Source organism: Denticeps clupeoides, chromosome 3, assembly GCF_900700375.1.
Source record: "Denticeps clupeoides chromosome 3, fDenClu1.1, whole genome shotgun sequence".
Classification (NCBI taxonomy): domain Eukaryota; kingdom Metazoa; phylum Chordata; class Actinopteri; order Clupeiformes; family Denticipitidae; genus Denticeps; species Denticeps clupeoides.
In genome coordinates, this window is record NC_041709.1 from 26,665,532 (window position 1) to 26,681,934 (window position 16,403).

General features: G+C 42.8%; 1 protein-coding gene and 1 long non-coding RNA gene across 2 annotated transcripts; both read right to left on the reverse strand.

The window, feature by feature from the left end:
• Positions 1-770: 770 nt before the first annotated feature.
• On the reverse strand, positions 771-7,058 carry LOC114785184 (zinc finger matrin-type protein 4-like). Its single transcript, XM_028971038.1, has 4 exons — positions 6,881-7,058; positions 5,023-5,268; positions 4,250-4,346; positions 771-1,017 (listed from the first exon to the last, which is right to left on the reverse strand). Exons 1-4 carry the CDS (start codon positions 7,011-7,013, stop codon positions 771-773), a joined length of 723 nt encoding a protein of 240 aa, XP_028826871.1. The 5' UTR covers positions 7,014-7,058.
• A 4,136-nt stretch (positions 7,059-11,194) lies between these two features.
• On the reverse strand, positions 11,195-15,564 carry LOC114786749 (uncharacterized). The gene is made up of 3 exons (XR_003749244.1): positions 15,420-15,564; positions 11,605-11,709; positions 11,195-11,366 (listed from the first exon to the last, which is right to left on the reverse strand). It is a non-coding gene; the product is annotated as an uncharacterized LOC114786749 (long non-coding RNA).
• Positions 15,565-16,403: the final 839 nt, after the last annotated feature.

Below are 16,403 nucleotides of genomic sequence, written 5' to 3' on the forward strand. Positions count from 1 at the left end.
CAGCATACGGACATATGAGTCTTTTTGGTCCAGATGTGTGAGTGCTGAGTGGAGTGCAGTGGAGATGGCATCATCGGTGGAGCGGTTGGGCCGATATGCAAACTGGAAGGGGTCCAGTGAGGGGGGAAGGACAGACTTAATGTGCTTCATGACTAGCCGTTCAAAGCACTTCATGAGGATGGGGGTAAGTGCAATTGGACGGTAGTCATTAAAGCAGGAAGGAGATTACTTTTTTGGCACCGGAATGATTGTGGTTTCTTTGAAACAGGCGGGGACGACAGCCTGGGAGAGTGAGATGTTGAAGATGTCTGTGAAGACATCAGTGAGTTCCACTGCACAGTCTTTCAGTACACGACCAGGAATGTTGTCAGGACCCGGAGCTTTGCGAGCGTTGATCCTGCTGAGGGATCTCCTCACACTGTCTGGGGACAGAGTCAACACCTGGTCACCAGGAGGGGATGGGGTCTTCTGTGCTGTGGTGCTGATTTTCACTTCAAATTGAGCAAAAAATGTGTTCAGCTCGTTCAGCAGGGAGATGGTGCTATCACAGGTCTGTGGAGGGGGCTTGTAATCCGTGATGGTCTGTATGCCCCGCCACAGGCTCCGTGTATCTCTGCTGTCATTGAAGCAACGAGATATTCCTCTGGAGTACTGTCACTTAGCCTCTCTGATGCCACAGGAAAGGTTGGCCCTAGCTGTCTTCAGGCTTGCCTCGTCTCCAACTCTGAAGGCAGCATTCCGAGCTTTCAGCAGCCTGTAGACCTCCCCTGTCATCCATGGCTTTTGGTTGGCACGGACAGTGATGGTTTTGGTGACTGTTCATCCTCAGTGCATTTGGTGATGTAGGCTGTAACAGTCTCTGTGTACTCCTGGAGGTCAGTGATGTTGTTGTAAGTGGCAGCCTGTTTAAACATATTCCAGTCTGTGGTGTTAAAGCAGTCCTGAAAAACCTCTGAAGACCCCTTTGGCCACACTTGTATCTGCTTACGAACTGGTTTGTTGACTTTAACAAGCGGTCTGTAAGAGGGCATTAGCATGACAGAGATGTGATCAGAGGCGCCGAGGTGGGGGAGGGGAAAAGCTTTGTAAGCTCCTCTCTGGGTGGTGTAAACAAGGTCCAGTGTGTTATTTCGCCGTGTTGGAAAGTCAATGAACCAGAACCACACTCACCTATGAACCAGAAGACCCAGGTTCAAATCCCACTACCATAACCATTGTGTCCCAAGGGGGCTCCAGGGGAACTGCCCCGTGACTACTGATTGTAAGTTGCTCTGGATAAGGGTGTCTGATAAATGCCATAAAAAAATGGATACTTCCCCGCCATCTGAGTCACAGGAGTCCATGTTTTGCAGCAGAGCCAAAGCCTTGGCAGCAGTGTAATCTCTTGCCATCTTTGTGGTTTGTTTGTACCCGTAACCATACCACAGCCATGCGTGAAGTACTTTAGCAGTAGATTTACCAAGTTTTTATTTTCTGGTGAGAGTCCTGAGATGTTTTTCAGTAGCTGCATTTTACAACAGGTAGCCAGTAGCTGTATTTTACAACATGCTGGACCTGGTGGTGGCTAATTCCTATGTTTTCTACAAGGTAGGTACAGTGTGGGAAGGCAAAAGAAGATTGCAGCAAAAGGCAATGGAGACAGATATGAAGGTTGCTGCTGTGCCAGGACTTGTATGGACAATTCAGAGCCAGGTACAGGAGAACTGCACCAGAATCACAGCAATTTTACCTGTGCAAAGTGTTACAAACTCACTTGCACCAATTGCAGGGACAAATTTTTGAAACACAATTTTTTAAAATAAATAAAACATTTGTTTCTTATTTTCAGGTCTTTCTTATTTGCAGGTCAGTCAGTGTGTGGGATATTTTGTATAGATATGGCAGACTTTTGAAGCCTTCCATGTCATACACAAAGGTTTGGCCTGTCTTTGATTTGAGCTATTCTGAGTAAAAAAATGAAAATGTGCCAGGCCTCACAGGTAATGGGTACTTCAGGTAAAGGGGGGATGGGGAGTGACACATTCCAATGGCCCACCCATTTACAAATGAATGGGAGCCAATTGTCGGTGATTGAGTTCTTAGTTTCAAATCAAGGGGCCATTTGGCCTACCTTTGGTATGACTGAGGGGGTCAGGAAAACCTGGACCTTATCTCTGTGGTAGTGCTCTTAGACCTTAGTGCAGCCTTTGACACCATAGACCATAACATTTGACTAAATGGGCTTGAAAAATTAGTTGGAATATGTGCGACTGTAACGGCCAATACACCACCAGCCCACCAAAGAGCGCCAGACCAGCCGGGGATATGGCAACCCGGAAATGGAAGTGAGAGCGGGAAGCGCCAAGTATAAAAGCCAGGTGACCTATAAAAACCACAACCTTTTCCTGTCCCTGACCTAGAACTTGGCCTGCCCCTCTTGTGACAACGATCTCCGAACGGATTCTCCATTGTGACCATGACCTTTGCCTTCCATTGCTAAGATGTTACCCCACCTTCCTGCCATCCCAGATGCCCTCCCGTCTAGCCTCCTTCCTTCGCCTCCTTCCCCACTAACCCCCACGGAGCCAGAATTCCTTGCGGCGCTTCCACAGCCACACTCCCGTTCCAACTCACCTCCGGCCTCCCTATCACCAGCAAAGCGCCTCCGACCCTCTTTTCCCAGTATGACGACTGGTCTCCTCTCTCCAAGCATGCCTGTGAATGCGTCCCCGAACTCGGCCAGTGACAGGGACAGCTATCTCCTTGTTCAAATCCTACTTACTGGATTGCTTTCACTTTGTTGGGCAGTGATTACTCTGCAAAAACCAGAGTGAAATACAGGGTTCCACAGGGCTCACTACTGGGCCTTTTGTTATTTTCATTGTACATTCTGCCACTCGTTCATTTAATCCATAGACATGGGCCAAATTTCATCTTTATGCAGACGACACCTAAGTGTACATCTCAGTCAAGCCTGACGAAGTTCACCACTTCCCTAAACTAGAAAATAGACTGAAGGACAGAGACTGGATGACCCGCAATTTCCTCATGTTCAACATGGATAAGACTGAAGTGTTGGCCATCAGTCTCAAAGGGGCAAGATGTGGATTGATAGAATATGCATTGGAGTGTGCTGGTTTTTCAACTGGTTCAGGTACATCTGTAAAGAATTTGGGTGTGACTTTTGATGCTGATTTTTTCATTTGATTGTCACATTCAAAATACTTCCAGGATGGCGTACTTCCACCTAAGAAACATTTCTAGATGCAGAAAAATTAGTTCACGAATTCATAAGATCTAGACTGAATTACTGTAATTCTCTGTTTTTTGGCTGCTCTGCTGCTTCATTGAATGAACTTCAGCTCGTCTCCAAAACTCTTGCACACACTACAAGGTATGATCACATTATGCCTTTGTTATCTTCTTGGCTTCCAGTTAAGTTCCATATTAAGTTCCATATTCAAGATTCTGCCTATAAAGTTTTGCATGGTCTGGCTCCAGTTTATCTTAGTAACCTACTAGTTCCTAATATCCCACCATGTTCGCTTCGTTCTCTGGGAGAAGGCTTACTGACTGTCCCCTGTTTATGTAAATCACTGCTGGAAGTAGAGTATTTGCTTATAGAGAGTCCCAAATCTTTGGAACAATCTTCAGAGGAATGTACAGGATTCAGACACAGTAACAGCATTTAAATCTAAAAACCTACTTATACAGTCTATTTTTTTAAACAGCACTCCCCTCGCCATTAGTAACGCTTTAGTAGTTAGTGCCACTGAAAAGTTCTCTGTTCAGTCACTGTCATTTTCTGCTAACTCATCACTAACTCATTCTACACTTTCCTCTGTCCTTGGCCATCCACTCTACTGTGGATGGTATGTCCTGCCTGGGGAATTTTCAGGTTTGGAGTGATTACATGACATGGCCGACCTCCATGTAGTCTCCTACTTGGCTCTACATGTATATCACAGGAGAAGCAAGCACATACAATGTATTGTGAGAGGTCTTCCATCAAAGCTCAGCACTACAGTGTATGGTGCGACTGCCAATGTACCATTACTATGCTCCCGATCGAATCATCTGTTGCCTTTCTCCCACACTGCCTGCAGTTATTTCTCATTTCTTGATAAGTTGTGTCTGCATCTACTCCCGGTCGGACGGCCGAACCTCATACAGTAAAATAAGAGGCCTGAACAACCTGACTGAGTGATCAAGAGTGTGCTACTTAAATGAGTCAAAAATGTACCATGTAGTTGGATGGACTGTTACTCACTTGTTCTGGTGCTTTGAACCTTGTAGGTGGGCATAATATTGTTCTATTGAGTTCAAGGTCATCGCACACATTCTGCAGGAGTAGCTACTTCGAAGACCTTTGGAGACACAGAAGCATAATTGAGTTAGGACCTGTGTACAGTCAACACACAATTAGCAGCTTTCTGTCTTGGCCCCGTCCACACAAGAATGTTTCTCTAAAACAGGGCAAAATTTCTATATGATCTGACCTTGCGTCCAGTCGAAGATGGCATTTCAGGCAAGCTAGAACGGTTATTTTAAAAAACGTGTTCAAGAGTAAATTTCTTTTTTCTGTGTGGACGGTAACATTTTTGGGTGAAAATGCTGATGTATTATCCCAACCTCCAACCTGACCAAAAATATCATACATACAACAATGGATAACATGTTCATTGTTGTGCTACAGCAACTACAAAAAATCCTCTCTATGTTGCACATTTAAAATGAAAAGACAAGGCTGGAGAACAACTGAGTGTTTAACTCACAGCGGCGGAGAACTAGATGCAAAACAAACAAGGAGAGTGAGGAGTTACAGCGCCACTTACAGGTGTGGCGGTTGGTTAAAACAGCGTGCTGGACATTTTCTTTGACACTTTGTGGACAACTACATTTCAGATAACGCTCCCATGTGGACACAGGTTTATTAGAAACCGAAAAACCCATTTTAGAGAAAAGTGTTCCTGCGTTTTTATATAATGGACATTTACATTGCATTATCAGCATACGTGTTTAAGGTTTGACCTCTGACCAGACCTGTTTCTATGGCACCAAAACTCCCTGCAAGCTGTTCCAGTAGCCGTGCTCGACTGGCATTCCTCTTGTGTTTCTTGCCCTCATAGTGCTGCTGTGCCATAAGAGGGTTGTTGAACCATGCCCCACACAGGCAGCAGAATTTTCCTTCTTCTCTGTTGTTAATGGTGATGGACCAGGCAGTGGGAGGAGCCAGTGTAGGTGGCGGTGGGCAGGGATCGGTGGGGCTATGTGTGCCAATAACGGAGTCTGTGAATAGAAAAGTAATTAAAATAGTATTGCAAATTACTAATATTTTTTAAGGCTAATGTTGAAAGGTTGCAAAATCATGGTGATTTAACCAACAAAATCTTCAAGGATAAAAAAAAAACTGATTTTGGATTTTCTTTGGCCACGCTGGGACAAAATTGTACATATAGACTAAAGTAATACTTGAGTGAATGTCCCTTCAAGCTTCAGATAATACTGGGAGTCATCATTAAGGTTCTGGCATTATCCTGGCTGGATATTTGATGATTACTAGGCAGAATTTGTATAAATTTGTTGGTTTCTTGGCATTTTAAGCAACAAATTGTTTGAACTATCTATGCGTTTGTTTGAGGTGATTCATTTCGTATAAAGAACCACAACCACTGGCAGCAAAAAGCTCTTGAGTTCTTTCACTTGTCCATAATAACTTGTGAGTGGTAAAACAACTCAAGGTTTGTCTGGTCTGATTATTGAAAGGTAGCTGTGAATTTCGGTAATGTCTGAGGCAGGGCTTCTGTCTTGAACAGTCACCTCTCAGTCCTGAACTATTTCTTCTTCTACTTTCATCTGCTCCTGTTAGCAACCAACGCAATCTTCCACCTGCACCCTACTCTCACTACAGTTCATGTTTGTTCAATGTTGAGTGTTGCTCAATCCAATGAACCTCTGACCACAACACAAATAACTTATAACAACATTTAGACTGATTATTGTTGATGTTGTAGTAACAAAATTCCAAACAAATTGTCAAATTGTCATGTCCTTGAAAATAATTTGGAATGGTCTAACAACCTCTTTTGCTGTTGCTGTATTTACATTTACTGTTGTCTTTATTATTCAAATCTTGTTGAATCACAATGGAGCCACAGGGTATCCTTCCACTCCACCAGAATCATTCCAGGCCCATTCTGGTTTAATGCAATTTTACATTGAAGGGACAGTCACTAACCTCACACTCACCTACACGAACTCAAGTGCATGCAGTGGCACTAATACCCTCTGTACCAGTGCTTCCTCCTGCTCCTATGGTCCACTATGAAACTTCACACGTTTTGTGACTATTTTTTTGCATGACGACACTACCATGTATGGCCAATTCAGTTTGTCAAATCGGCACAATATTGGTGCCTGGCCTTGTGTAGATTATTTCAGCACATCCTAAACCATTCCACCATTCCAGTTTTGCAATGTGCAATGGCTCATTATTCCCTTGAAAAAGGACATACATAAAAGAGAATACTGTTTCCACGAAGGGCTTTACACAAACATGAATACAGGACACAAGGTTTCCCAACACAATATTGCCTTTGCAAGATGGATTTTTTTCAATACTGCATCCTGGTGTATTCAATATATACACACCATGTAATAAAATATACCAGGCAAGCTTATTCCACTGCTCATTGCAGCCATGTTTGGCAGTGGACATGGATGTGGAAAAAAATGGAGGTTAATATTAATTGGTTAATTGGAGGTTACTATTATTTAATTTTAAAACATTGCATGTATATCATGTACTATACTGTATAATGTAACGTAGAACAAATAAAAAAGGTCATTCTGAATGAAAATGTAATATAATAAATGTAATATAAGGTGGACCTGACCTCACCTAGTGAGAATTCATCAATGCTTTTACCTCCGGGTGGCAGGGCAGCAGGCTCCCCCAGCACAAGTCGTAACCTCTTAGCATGAGTCTTGCCTCGGTAATGTGACTGAGCCACAATAGCAGAGGTGAAAAACATGTTACACAGAGTACAGCACTTATTCACGTCCACCTCTGTCTCTGAACTATCCTGAGAGAGAGAGAGAGAGAGAGAGAGCGCAACAGAGATAGAAGTGTGTTCAGCTGAGTTGCTGTTTGAAGGCATACATGTTGTGTAATCATCCATCATCTAGAAACAATCATTGCTGTTTAACACAAACTCATTACACACCTATCTGTTATTTCATATTGGAATAAAAATAATAATTATAATCCGGCAGGCGGATCATAATGCTTCTTGGAAGCTCTCCAGGCTTCTAATTAGAGATGGACCATGCAGACCCTCTGAACAGCTCACATGAACAAGACTGAGAGAGAGAAACAGAGCGATGCGCTTTTGTTCAAGAGCCTAAGGCCGCAGGCTTGCTTTTTTCATTGCAAACATGAAACACTAATCATTAAATATCTACAAATAAGGGGTTTTGTTAAATTTTCGATTTTGAATGATTCTTCCTAATCACACAAATGGATTGGATGTGTCAATACACTAAAGTGACTGGAAGAAGAAAAAGAACTAAAAAGAGTGAGGTGTGATGCCACGGTGCCCCAGCATCGCCAGGTAGCACCTATGGTCATGTGTGTTGGGTTCTAATCACCCAAACCCCGAAGCAAGAATTATCTATAAGCAAAAACAACCAAAGACAGACAGAATACTGTATGGGCATTTAAGACATTTAAACTTTGTGCACTTAAATATACGAATTATGGGTTAAAAGCAGGTGGCACATTGTATGTTCTAAAACTGAATAAAGTATAATTCAGATATGTCCTTCCAGGATTTCTGTATGGCAGATATGATATGAAACTGACATATGAGAACAGAATGTTATAATATATTATATTAATAGTCCAGTGGACTGCTAAAATGTGTGTGTGTGTAATCTGTATGCAATAAAAAAAATATGTTTTTATTGCTCGCTGGGTAGATTAATCAGCAGATCTTGGGGTGGGTTTTGTAAGTGCAGGTAGGGATATGTAGGGTTATGAGTGAATGTAAAATGCATGTCTTCCTTAAAATGCAAGCTTCAAAACACAGCACCAGACCTTAAAAGTGAGTGAATTTTCCATCAATTTTATTCTTCTCTCTCTACAAGTTTCATTTAGTCCTAGAATTTCTGTCTCTTTCCTTCATTCTCTCTCTCTAGTGTTGAGGAGACTGGAAATACTAATTATGCACATCTGTGAGTTGGGGAGACATCTCGCAGTGAAAGCTGGCTTTCTGGCTCTATGATAAATTTGATATTTAGAATGAAATTAGAATTTCCCATACCACACTGCCTTTTTTAGTACTGTTGTGTCATTTAAACTAAAGCTGTCTGCATTTATTAGCAAACTGAACATAATATATCATATACACACACACACACACACACACACACACACACATACACACCCACACACACTAAATCAGGTCATTGGTCATTTCTACCACTAGTCTTCCATTTAGACTGATTCCCAGTATCGGAACTCCCACCTGGGTGTGACATTCTCTACTGCAATCTCCACTGAACTTTTCCCAGTAGTCACTTTTTTTCTTTTTTCTCCATCCTTCTCTCTCTCTCCCTCACTCACACATACACAATCCCACATGGCCATATGACCCAATTTGAGTTAGCTGAGTCCACTGTTACCGTCGACCAAAACCATTTGTTCCTGCTCAAAAATGCGGCACTAGAGAACAAGAGCTTCAGGAAGCTGGAGGGAAGTTGGAAATAAGCATCATACTTGAATCTCCCTGGGAAAGAAAAGGTATGGATATATGTGAAAAGAAAAGAAAAGAAAAAAGGGAAAATAAATGCATATCAGAATCATATTTTGGAATGATCTTATTTAGAAAAATTGATTTTATTTTAGGTAATTTTAGGTTTAGGCATTAACAGCAAAAAAATATATTAATTGGCATGCTCCATAAATCAGGATAGGAAAATGTATTAAAAATTTGGTATAGGTGGAAATCAGAGAGAATAGTCTCAGTTAAAATAATATGGTCAGAAAACAATGACTTGCGATCACTTAAACACATGCTGAAGGCAGACTTATCATGCCACGCGGTGAGACGGAAGTGGTCGGAAATATACAAATAAAGCAACCAAAAAGCAGCATAACATTACCAACTAATCAGAACAGTGCAGGATGATAACCAACATATGTGAGGGCGATAACCAACATATGAATGATCAGCAGCAGCTATAGGTGATTAGAACTCTTGTGTGTATGTGGCTGGCCCAGGTCTGCCTTGGCGTCACAAGATCATGGACTATGCAATTGGGTTGCAACCAATTACTCTTTCGATAGTCGGCCCGTCATTGACTATAATTGACTAGTCGATAAATAATAAAAATATTATTATATTAATATAATATAATCCTATTTATTTACCAGCATTTACATTTAGCCTAAGGTTAAAACTAATCATTAAAATTATGTGGTGAATAATAAAGACAAGAAAGAAAATTCACTCAAAAGCATATTTAACAGGCACATTATCATAAAAAAAAAAAACAGGCAAAAATGATAATAAAAAAGTTTATTTCAGCATTTCATCATGGTCTCGGGTCAGGCTTGTTCTCCACTGCCGAGAAGATTCGCTCTGGAGTTGGACAGAGGGGGAAAACGCCCTTCAAGGGTTTTTCTTTTTGGGTATTGCTGGCTCTATGAATAACATTAATTTTTCTTTGCCTTATCTGGGCTGAAATGCTGGCAGTGGTGACCCTAGTGTTTAAGGAGGTGGCCCCGTAATCAGAAGGCTGCCGACTTGAAATTTGAACCGCCAAGGTGCCACTGAGATGCCACTGAGCAAAGCACTGTCCCCACACACTGCTTCCCAGGCACCTGTCATGGCTGCCCACTACTCACTAAGGTTAAAAGCAGAGGACACATTTTATCGTCACAATGACAATAACTTCACATCGTCCCAGATGATGACTGCCTGATTTGTGGCCTCCATTATTTTACCTGTTGCTGAATGCTATTGCGATGCGAATAGTGAACTGGTGCACTATTATAAGACTGTGGTACTGCACAGGTAGAAAGGAAAGCGTCCCAAGTTGGTTACAGACCGAATGAGGCCAGTCCGCCTGAAGATCAATTTTGTTTGTGCTTTCGAGAAACATGCAAAAACGGATGCTGAGGAGGTGACATGGATGCTAGCTTCTGGCAATTACAGCTATGTGTCCATCAAAAGGCGACTTGTTAGCCAGTATAATTGTCCAAATTCCAATTGAAACCCTTCAATAATGGTTCATGGAGCCATTGCATAAATGGTGAATGGAAGTAAATATCAAGCTGATCAAAATCTATATTTTCGACAGTTCAGTCGGCAAAGGTGAGGCTCTGCAAAACTATGCAGCAAGCCAATGACTTCAGGAAACATATATATATGTTTCCTGTATATATACATACACACACACACACACACACACACACACACACACACATACATACGAGTCCTTGGGATCACCCTCACTGACAGCCTCAAGCTGACAGAACACAATGCGCTCATTAAAAAAAGCCAATGAACTCCTCCGCTTCCCCAGGCAACTTTGGAAAGCAAAGAAATTATACACGGCCCAGACCAACTTTTACAGCTACAATTCTCAGAAACCACTCAGCACAGGACCAAGGCTGAGAATGTCTTGGGCAAGCAATGCAGGACATCTACACTTCTTCCTCCAGCACTTTTCTGTCAGTTCGTTTAAAATGTATTAACCTCACCAAAACCATCATTTGCACTTTTACTTTAATTGTTTATTTGCAATTACACTATACTGACAAACGTGAATTTTCATGACATCCCGTTCTGGACCCATAGTCTTTAATATGGAGTTGGACCCCACTTTGCAGCGATAACAGATAACAGGAATTTTTGACCATTCTTCCAGAAGAGCATTTAAAAGGTCAGGCACTGATGTTGGATGAGAAAGCCTGGCTCACAGTGTCTGCTCTAACTCAGCCCAGAGGTGAGGTCAGGGCTCTCAAAATATTTGGGAAGAAATCGCTGATACCAGTGTTAGCATTCGAGTTAGAACACGGTACCTACCAATGTTAAAAATTCATGGACTTCATGTGGTGCAATGAAAAACATCTTCCTGTGTGAGATGAACGTAATCTCAGCCTTTGTGCAGACACTACTAAACCATGTCTGAGTTCATTGATGTCGCATTAACCTTTGTTTAACTAATCACCTATTAATTCATTCTCCCTCACACTCTGCCACACACACACAGAAACACACACATACTGGGTTATCAGGTCTCAACCTCTTGGAAGGTGGTCCTCCATCCTCTGGGTGAAGCATATAGAAAAGACGTACTTTGTTTGCATGCTTCTTACTCTAAGAGAGAAGTACAATAATATTCAGTATTAGAGACACAGTGACAAAAGTTGAAACACACACAAAACACACCACACAAATAAAATTGTTTGAATTAAAGCAGTGATGATTTATCTGCATATACAGTTTGGTAGCAGCCATGGTCCACAGAGCCACAGTGGTGATCTTACATTCAACATTCAACATTCAACATTCAAACATTTTACATGATTAGTAAAATCATCTGGCTTTCTCTCACCTCATAGTGTGCAACGCGCTGAGACTCTGAGATCAGCTGGGCATTGCAGATGTTGCAGTATCTCTCAGTGAAGAGTCTACCATCACACACTCCAGCTGTCTTCATCTGAATGGACATGGAGCAGAGGAGTGGCACTCAAACAACAGAAAACAGGAAGGGACCATTTTTATATATATGTCAGAGCTCTCAAACAGACATCTAAACACGGTTCTCTGCATTAGACTATTAAGCATATTCTCAAATGGACATACATCATAGGACATTATGTTAGGACATAACATAGGATGAGAAAAATTTCCTTGTTGTCAGGAAGGCAGGTTTCTTCAACAACAATCACAACAGTTTAGAAGTGAGACTGAAAGGAGCTTCCACTCCAAAGATTCAATACCACCGTAAATCTATCAGCAAATCTTTCAAGCACTGTATGTATTCTTTCTTGCACAGAGCCAGCCAAGTGTAATATGGTGTTTATGTCACTTTCTCGCGCAGTCTTACAGGAACAATGTACTTCATTATACATTTCTGTGTCAGTCAGATTTCAATGACTTTTCCAGAACTTTATATGTTTATTTCATATTTCATATTCCATAGAGTTTTTTTATTAACTGTAGGAACCCTGCCACTTCAGGGCACACACACAAACACACACACACACACATCATGTACCATTTTTATTATCTAAAGTAATTTTATAAAACCAATAAGGCACTCAAGGTAAAAATAAGATGTGGCATATGCTGAAACACTTCCACACTGCACTGAATGAATAATGGTTTTTGGGAAAATCCATGAATAATGGTATTTAGGAAAATCATTCTGCACACATCCATTGTTGTACAATAACATCACGGGCAGTTGCACCATGTGTGCAAGGGCCCGTAATCACTGCTTGCAGTTATATTTTTCTTTGAAACATCTAAACCTGCTGATTCCAGGTAATGTGACACCCTTTTTATAAGCAATCAGTTGGGCCTGCTGATATTAATATTAAACCAGCTGATATTAATTTAAGGCAGGATTGCCATCTAATTTTCATAGATTTCTGATGGTGTCATGACTTTTCATGCCTTTTTGCACCTCCCTTTCTTCATGTATTTGTTACTTGCATACCTGTTTCATTCCATTTTATTACTATATTTATGCAACTTAACCAAGACATGGTGTCCGGGGTGTAGGACAAGGGCTGGGCGTCCTGGTGGCCGTTCAGTCCAGGGCCCAGTGGACGAAGTCCCAAGTGTGGTTGTGTTAATTGACTGAGGGGATGGGGCCTTCTGCAACCACGGAGGGGGCGTGTCGCATGTTGGCTTGGAAGGGGGACAATGAAATGTTCTTGTTGCAGGCGAGCTGTAGGTTTCCAGTCCTTGGTTGAGCTGTTTTGTTTGGCTGTTCATTTCCGAGTGGTAATTCGATTGGACATGCTGCTATGTACTCTGCCACGTCTCAGGGGAGGCTGGGCCACCAGAACTGGCATTGGATTCAGCTCCACTGTTTGGTTGAAGCCGGGTTGACTGACCAGGATGCTGTTGTGCCTCCATTGGATGGCAATTGGAAGAGGGGGCTCTTGGCCCCGTCTTTGGCGCTCCCATTGAGTGAGAGGGGCACGTGCTTGTTCCAGCTGCATTGGCAATGGCGGTGTCCAGGTCGGGACCTCAGTCCCAGTTGAGCATCTCATACTTATTACTCCCTCTTAGGCTGTGGTAGAAGATGGGGTGTTGGGGGAGGTGCTGCTTTATTCCATTCCATTCATGCAGATTTCCCACTGTTGCCCTGGAAAACTGCCTGGATGCACTCCAGAAATGATGAGACTGAGCGAGAAAAACAGAAACTGCTGCAGCCATGTGATGAGAGAGGCCACAGCTGTTCCAAGCTGCTGGAGGGCGTTCTGCTGCTGGTTCTGGGTTGAGCGCAACAGTGTGATTGCATCCATGACCGAACTGTTGTCCGCTGCATCTTGTGATTGCCCGCTCATACTGTCAGCGTTCTGGGCACTGGGCACAGAAGCAGACATAATGACAGTCGTAGGTGGAGGAAGAGGCTGGCAGACACGGATGGGGCAGTAGCGTTTGATGGGGCGCTGGGGAGATCCATGTGCTGTGCTTGAGAGTGCACAATGTGCACTGAGGCGAGAGATGCAGCACCTTTACCATGATGTGCTAGAAGAGGATCGTTACAGACTTCAAGAGGTGAGCACGTTGCGGGGATGTTCTTAGTCTTTGGAGGAACGTTCAGTAGAGCGGGCGGTCGGCAGGAGTGACCAGAGTCCAGGTTAGACAAAGGGGGACGTTCAGAAGGGTTGGTCAGAATCCAGGCATGGGTCATACACAAGGAAACAGGGGCGAAGGTACAGGCAAGGGCAATCCAAAGAGGAGATTGAAAACAGGTGAAAACAGACGAGCAGCTACACTGAAAAATAAACCACGAGTGATGAGCGGGCATTGGATTCAAGATAGCAGCCAGCCTTTAAAACCAACGTTGACCACCTCTATTTTCAGGTTGCGGTTTCCAGGATTGGTTCGGCGCCCCCTGTGGGCATGAAGGTGGTGCGGGAAACATGACATGTTGATATCTGAAGATGTGCTAGAATTATATTATATAATTAGATTTTGTTGTCCCTGGTTTGCACTTGGTGCTCAGTACTGTATATAGACCTCCAAGTATAATAAAATAATGCACAATAAATATAATCAGCCTTTAAGTAAATGCCAGAATCCTGGCCTGATACCACTAATGCAAGACTTTACCTAGACCTAAAAATGTGCATTGTGTTTTAATTTGGATTTAGATTCGGGATTTTTTTCCCCCGGATTACCAAGCCTTAATGACCACATGAAAATGTTACTGTCCCTTATTTACTCACTAGCAATCTGTTTCTCTTCTATTTAGACAGCTGACTGCTTAGAAACCCCTCTAGAGGACATATGGCCCTGACCCTACTGCCACGGCAACTGAGCCACCACAGCAGAATCAGCTGCAAAATGTTGAATGCATTGAGCCCGATTGTACAGTGTGATATTTAATGCCACCCTAAGCAAGCGCTGCGTTACTGTTATTAAAATGTACCTGGATCAATACAAATGCAACTAAAGACCATGTGATTCTTCATCCGTGGATTCTGCCTCCTGCCTTCCTTAAATTTGCCCGAGACTAGAGACGCTTAACAAATCAGCCAGGTATGAGTCTCACTGCAGCAGGATGGATCCAGAGATCACATGCAGCAAAAACAACTGAAGCCAGAACCCAGGTGAATCGCCTTATCTTATTCACATTTATTAATATTTTTATTAATGCACAGCATTTGAAGACACTGTATAGTGTGTATACTGTTGTATGGATAATAAACTTCTCTTGAACCTCTTAAATCATCTGACCTTAGTGAGCATCGCTTAATTAAATGGTGGTAATGAATTTGGCAGCCTCAGGGCCCATTAGAACAGGTGGTGTCTCTCTCTCTCTGTCAGAGAAACTAATTCTGACCAAAACACAAAAGGAGATGGATGCATGACATAAAACACATGTATGAGGATGGATCTGGATATCCCAGGCAGCGGTTGGGGCAGTGGTTGGCCAGGCAGGTAAGGAATCAGAAGGTTCGAATCCCAAACTGCCAAGGTGCCACTGAGCAAAGCACCGTCCCCACACACTGGCTGCCCACTGCTCACTACAGAGACAGTTAAATGCAGAGGACACATTCTGTGATGCTGTAAAGCAGTGGATCACAATGAAATCACTTCACTTCATCGGACACACTGCGTCAACACAGGGACAGAGTGCAGATCCCTGGTGGTCTCTTCTAGAGAGAATAAGAGAAAACTCACCTTCTTAATAAAAGTAGGAAGTAAAGTTTGTGGAAGGAAGAGTCTCCGCTAGGTTGCTCGGTTCAGCCACCGGGGGACGAGAGCCGCTTGCCGCTTCTCCGCGGGGCTCCAGACTCGGGCTGCGGATAAAAAGCGAACCGGGAGAACGGACAGCAACTTGTCGTGCTTTGCCTCCTCCGAGTTTTTCCTGGTAGGACGTCGCTGCGCCGCCCAGATCCATTACTCCGCTGACGCCGGGAGGTGAAGTTACGGTCCAGGAGTTTATTCGCTTCCCAGCATGCACGAGTGGGAGCTGGGATAATAAATCTAAACTCCAATACTGCTTGTTCGCTTGCCTTCTAATATTCACCATTTGTGAATATTAGAATATTAGGTGGCCATGCTTCAGGGGTTTTACCGTAGTGATGATCGGTGTTGATTGTCATGTGGTAGAAATGGGGTGCATATTTTAAAGCTGGTAGAAATGGGGTGCATGTTTTAAAGCTGGCAGAAATGGGGTGCATATTTTAAAGCTGGTAGAAATGGGGTGCATGTTTTAAAGCTGGCAGAAATGGGGTGCATATTTTAAAGCTGGTAGAAATGGGGTGCATGTTTTAAGGCTGGTAGAAATGGGGTGCATATTTTAAAGCTGGCAGAATTGGGGTGCATATTTTAAAGCTGGTAGAAATGGGGTGCATGTTTTAAGGCTGGTAGAAATGGGGTGCATATTTGAGCTGGTTTGTAGCAATGAGCGAAGCCATTGTTGCTGGAAATGCTGATATTTCACATTTGCTGGGATAATTATAGACTGTAATTGCATTCTGTCTGTCTTCGCGAAGGTGGGGCCTTGAGAGATACTTTTTAAAATCTCTTGACATTTCAGGCTGTATTTTGTGTGCGTACTGAAAAGAGCAGACACTTTACTATGCAATCTGTACTTCATATAATCTGTACTTCATATGGCTCCTTCATTGATTGGACGATTCAGCAGGTGTCATTTTACTG

Excerpts from the sequence above, each read along its gene's own strand:
- LOC114785184 (XM_028971038.1), bottom strand. The coding sequence starts at position 7,013 with ATGTTTTTCACCTCTGCTATTGTGGCTCAGTCACATTACCGAGGCAAG. Across the intron at positions 4,347-5,022 it reads TTTTGGTGCCATAGAAACAG|GTCTTCGAAGTAGCTACTCC; the intron begins GTCTGGTCAGAG and ends GTGTCTCCAAAG. Across the intron at positions 1,018-4,249 it reads GGTTCAAAGCACCAGAACAA|ACCGCTTGTTAAAGTCAACA; the intron begins GTGAGTAACAGT and ends GCCCTCTTACAG.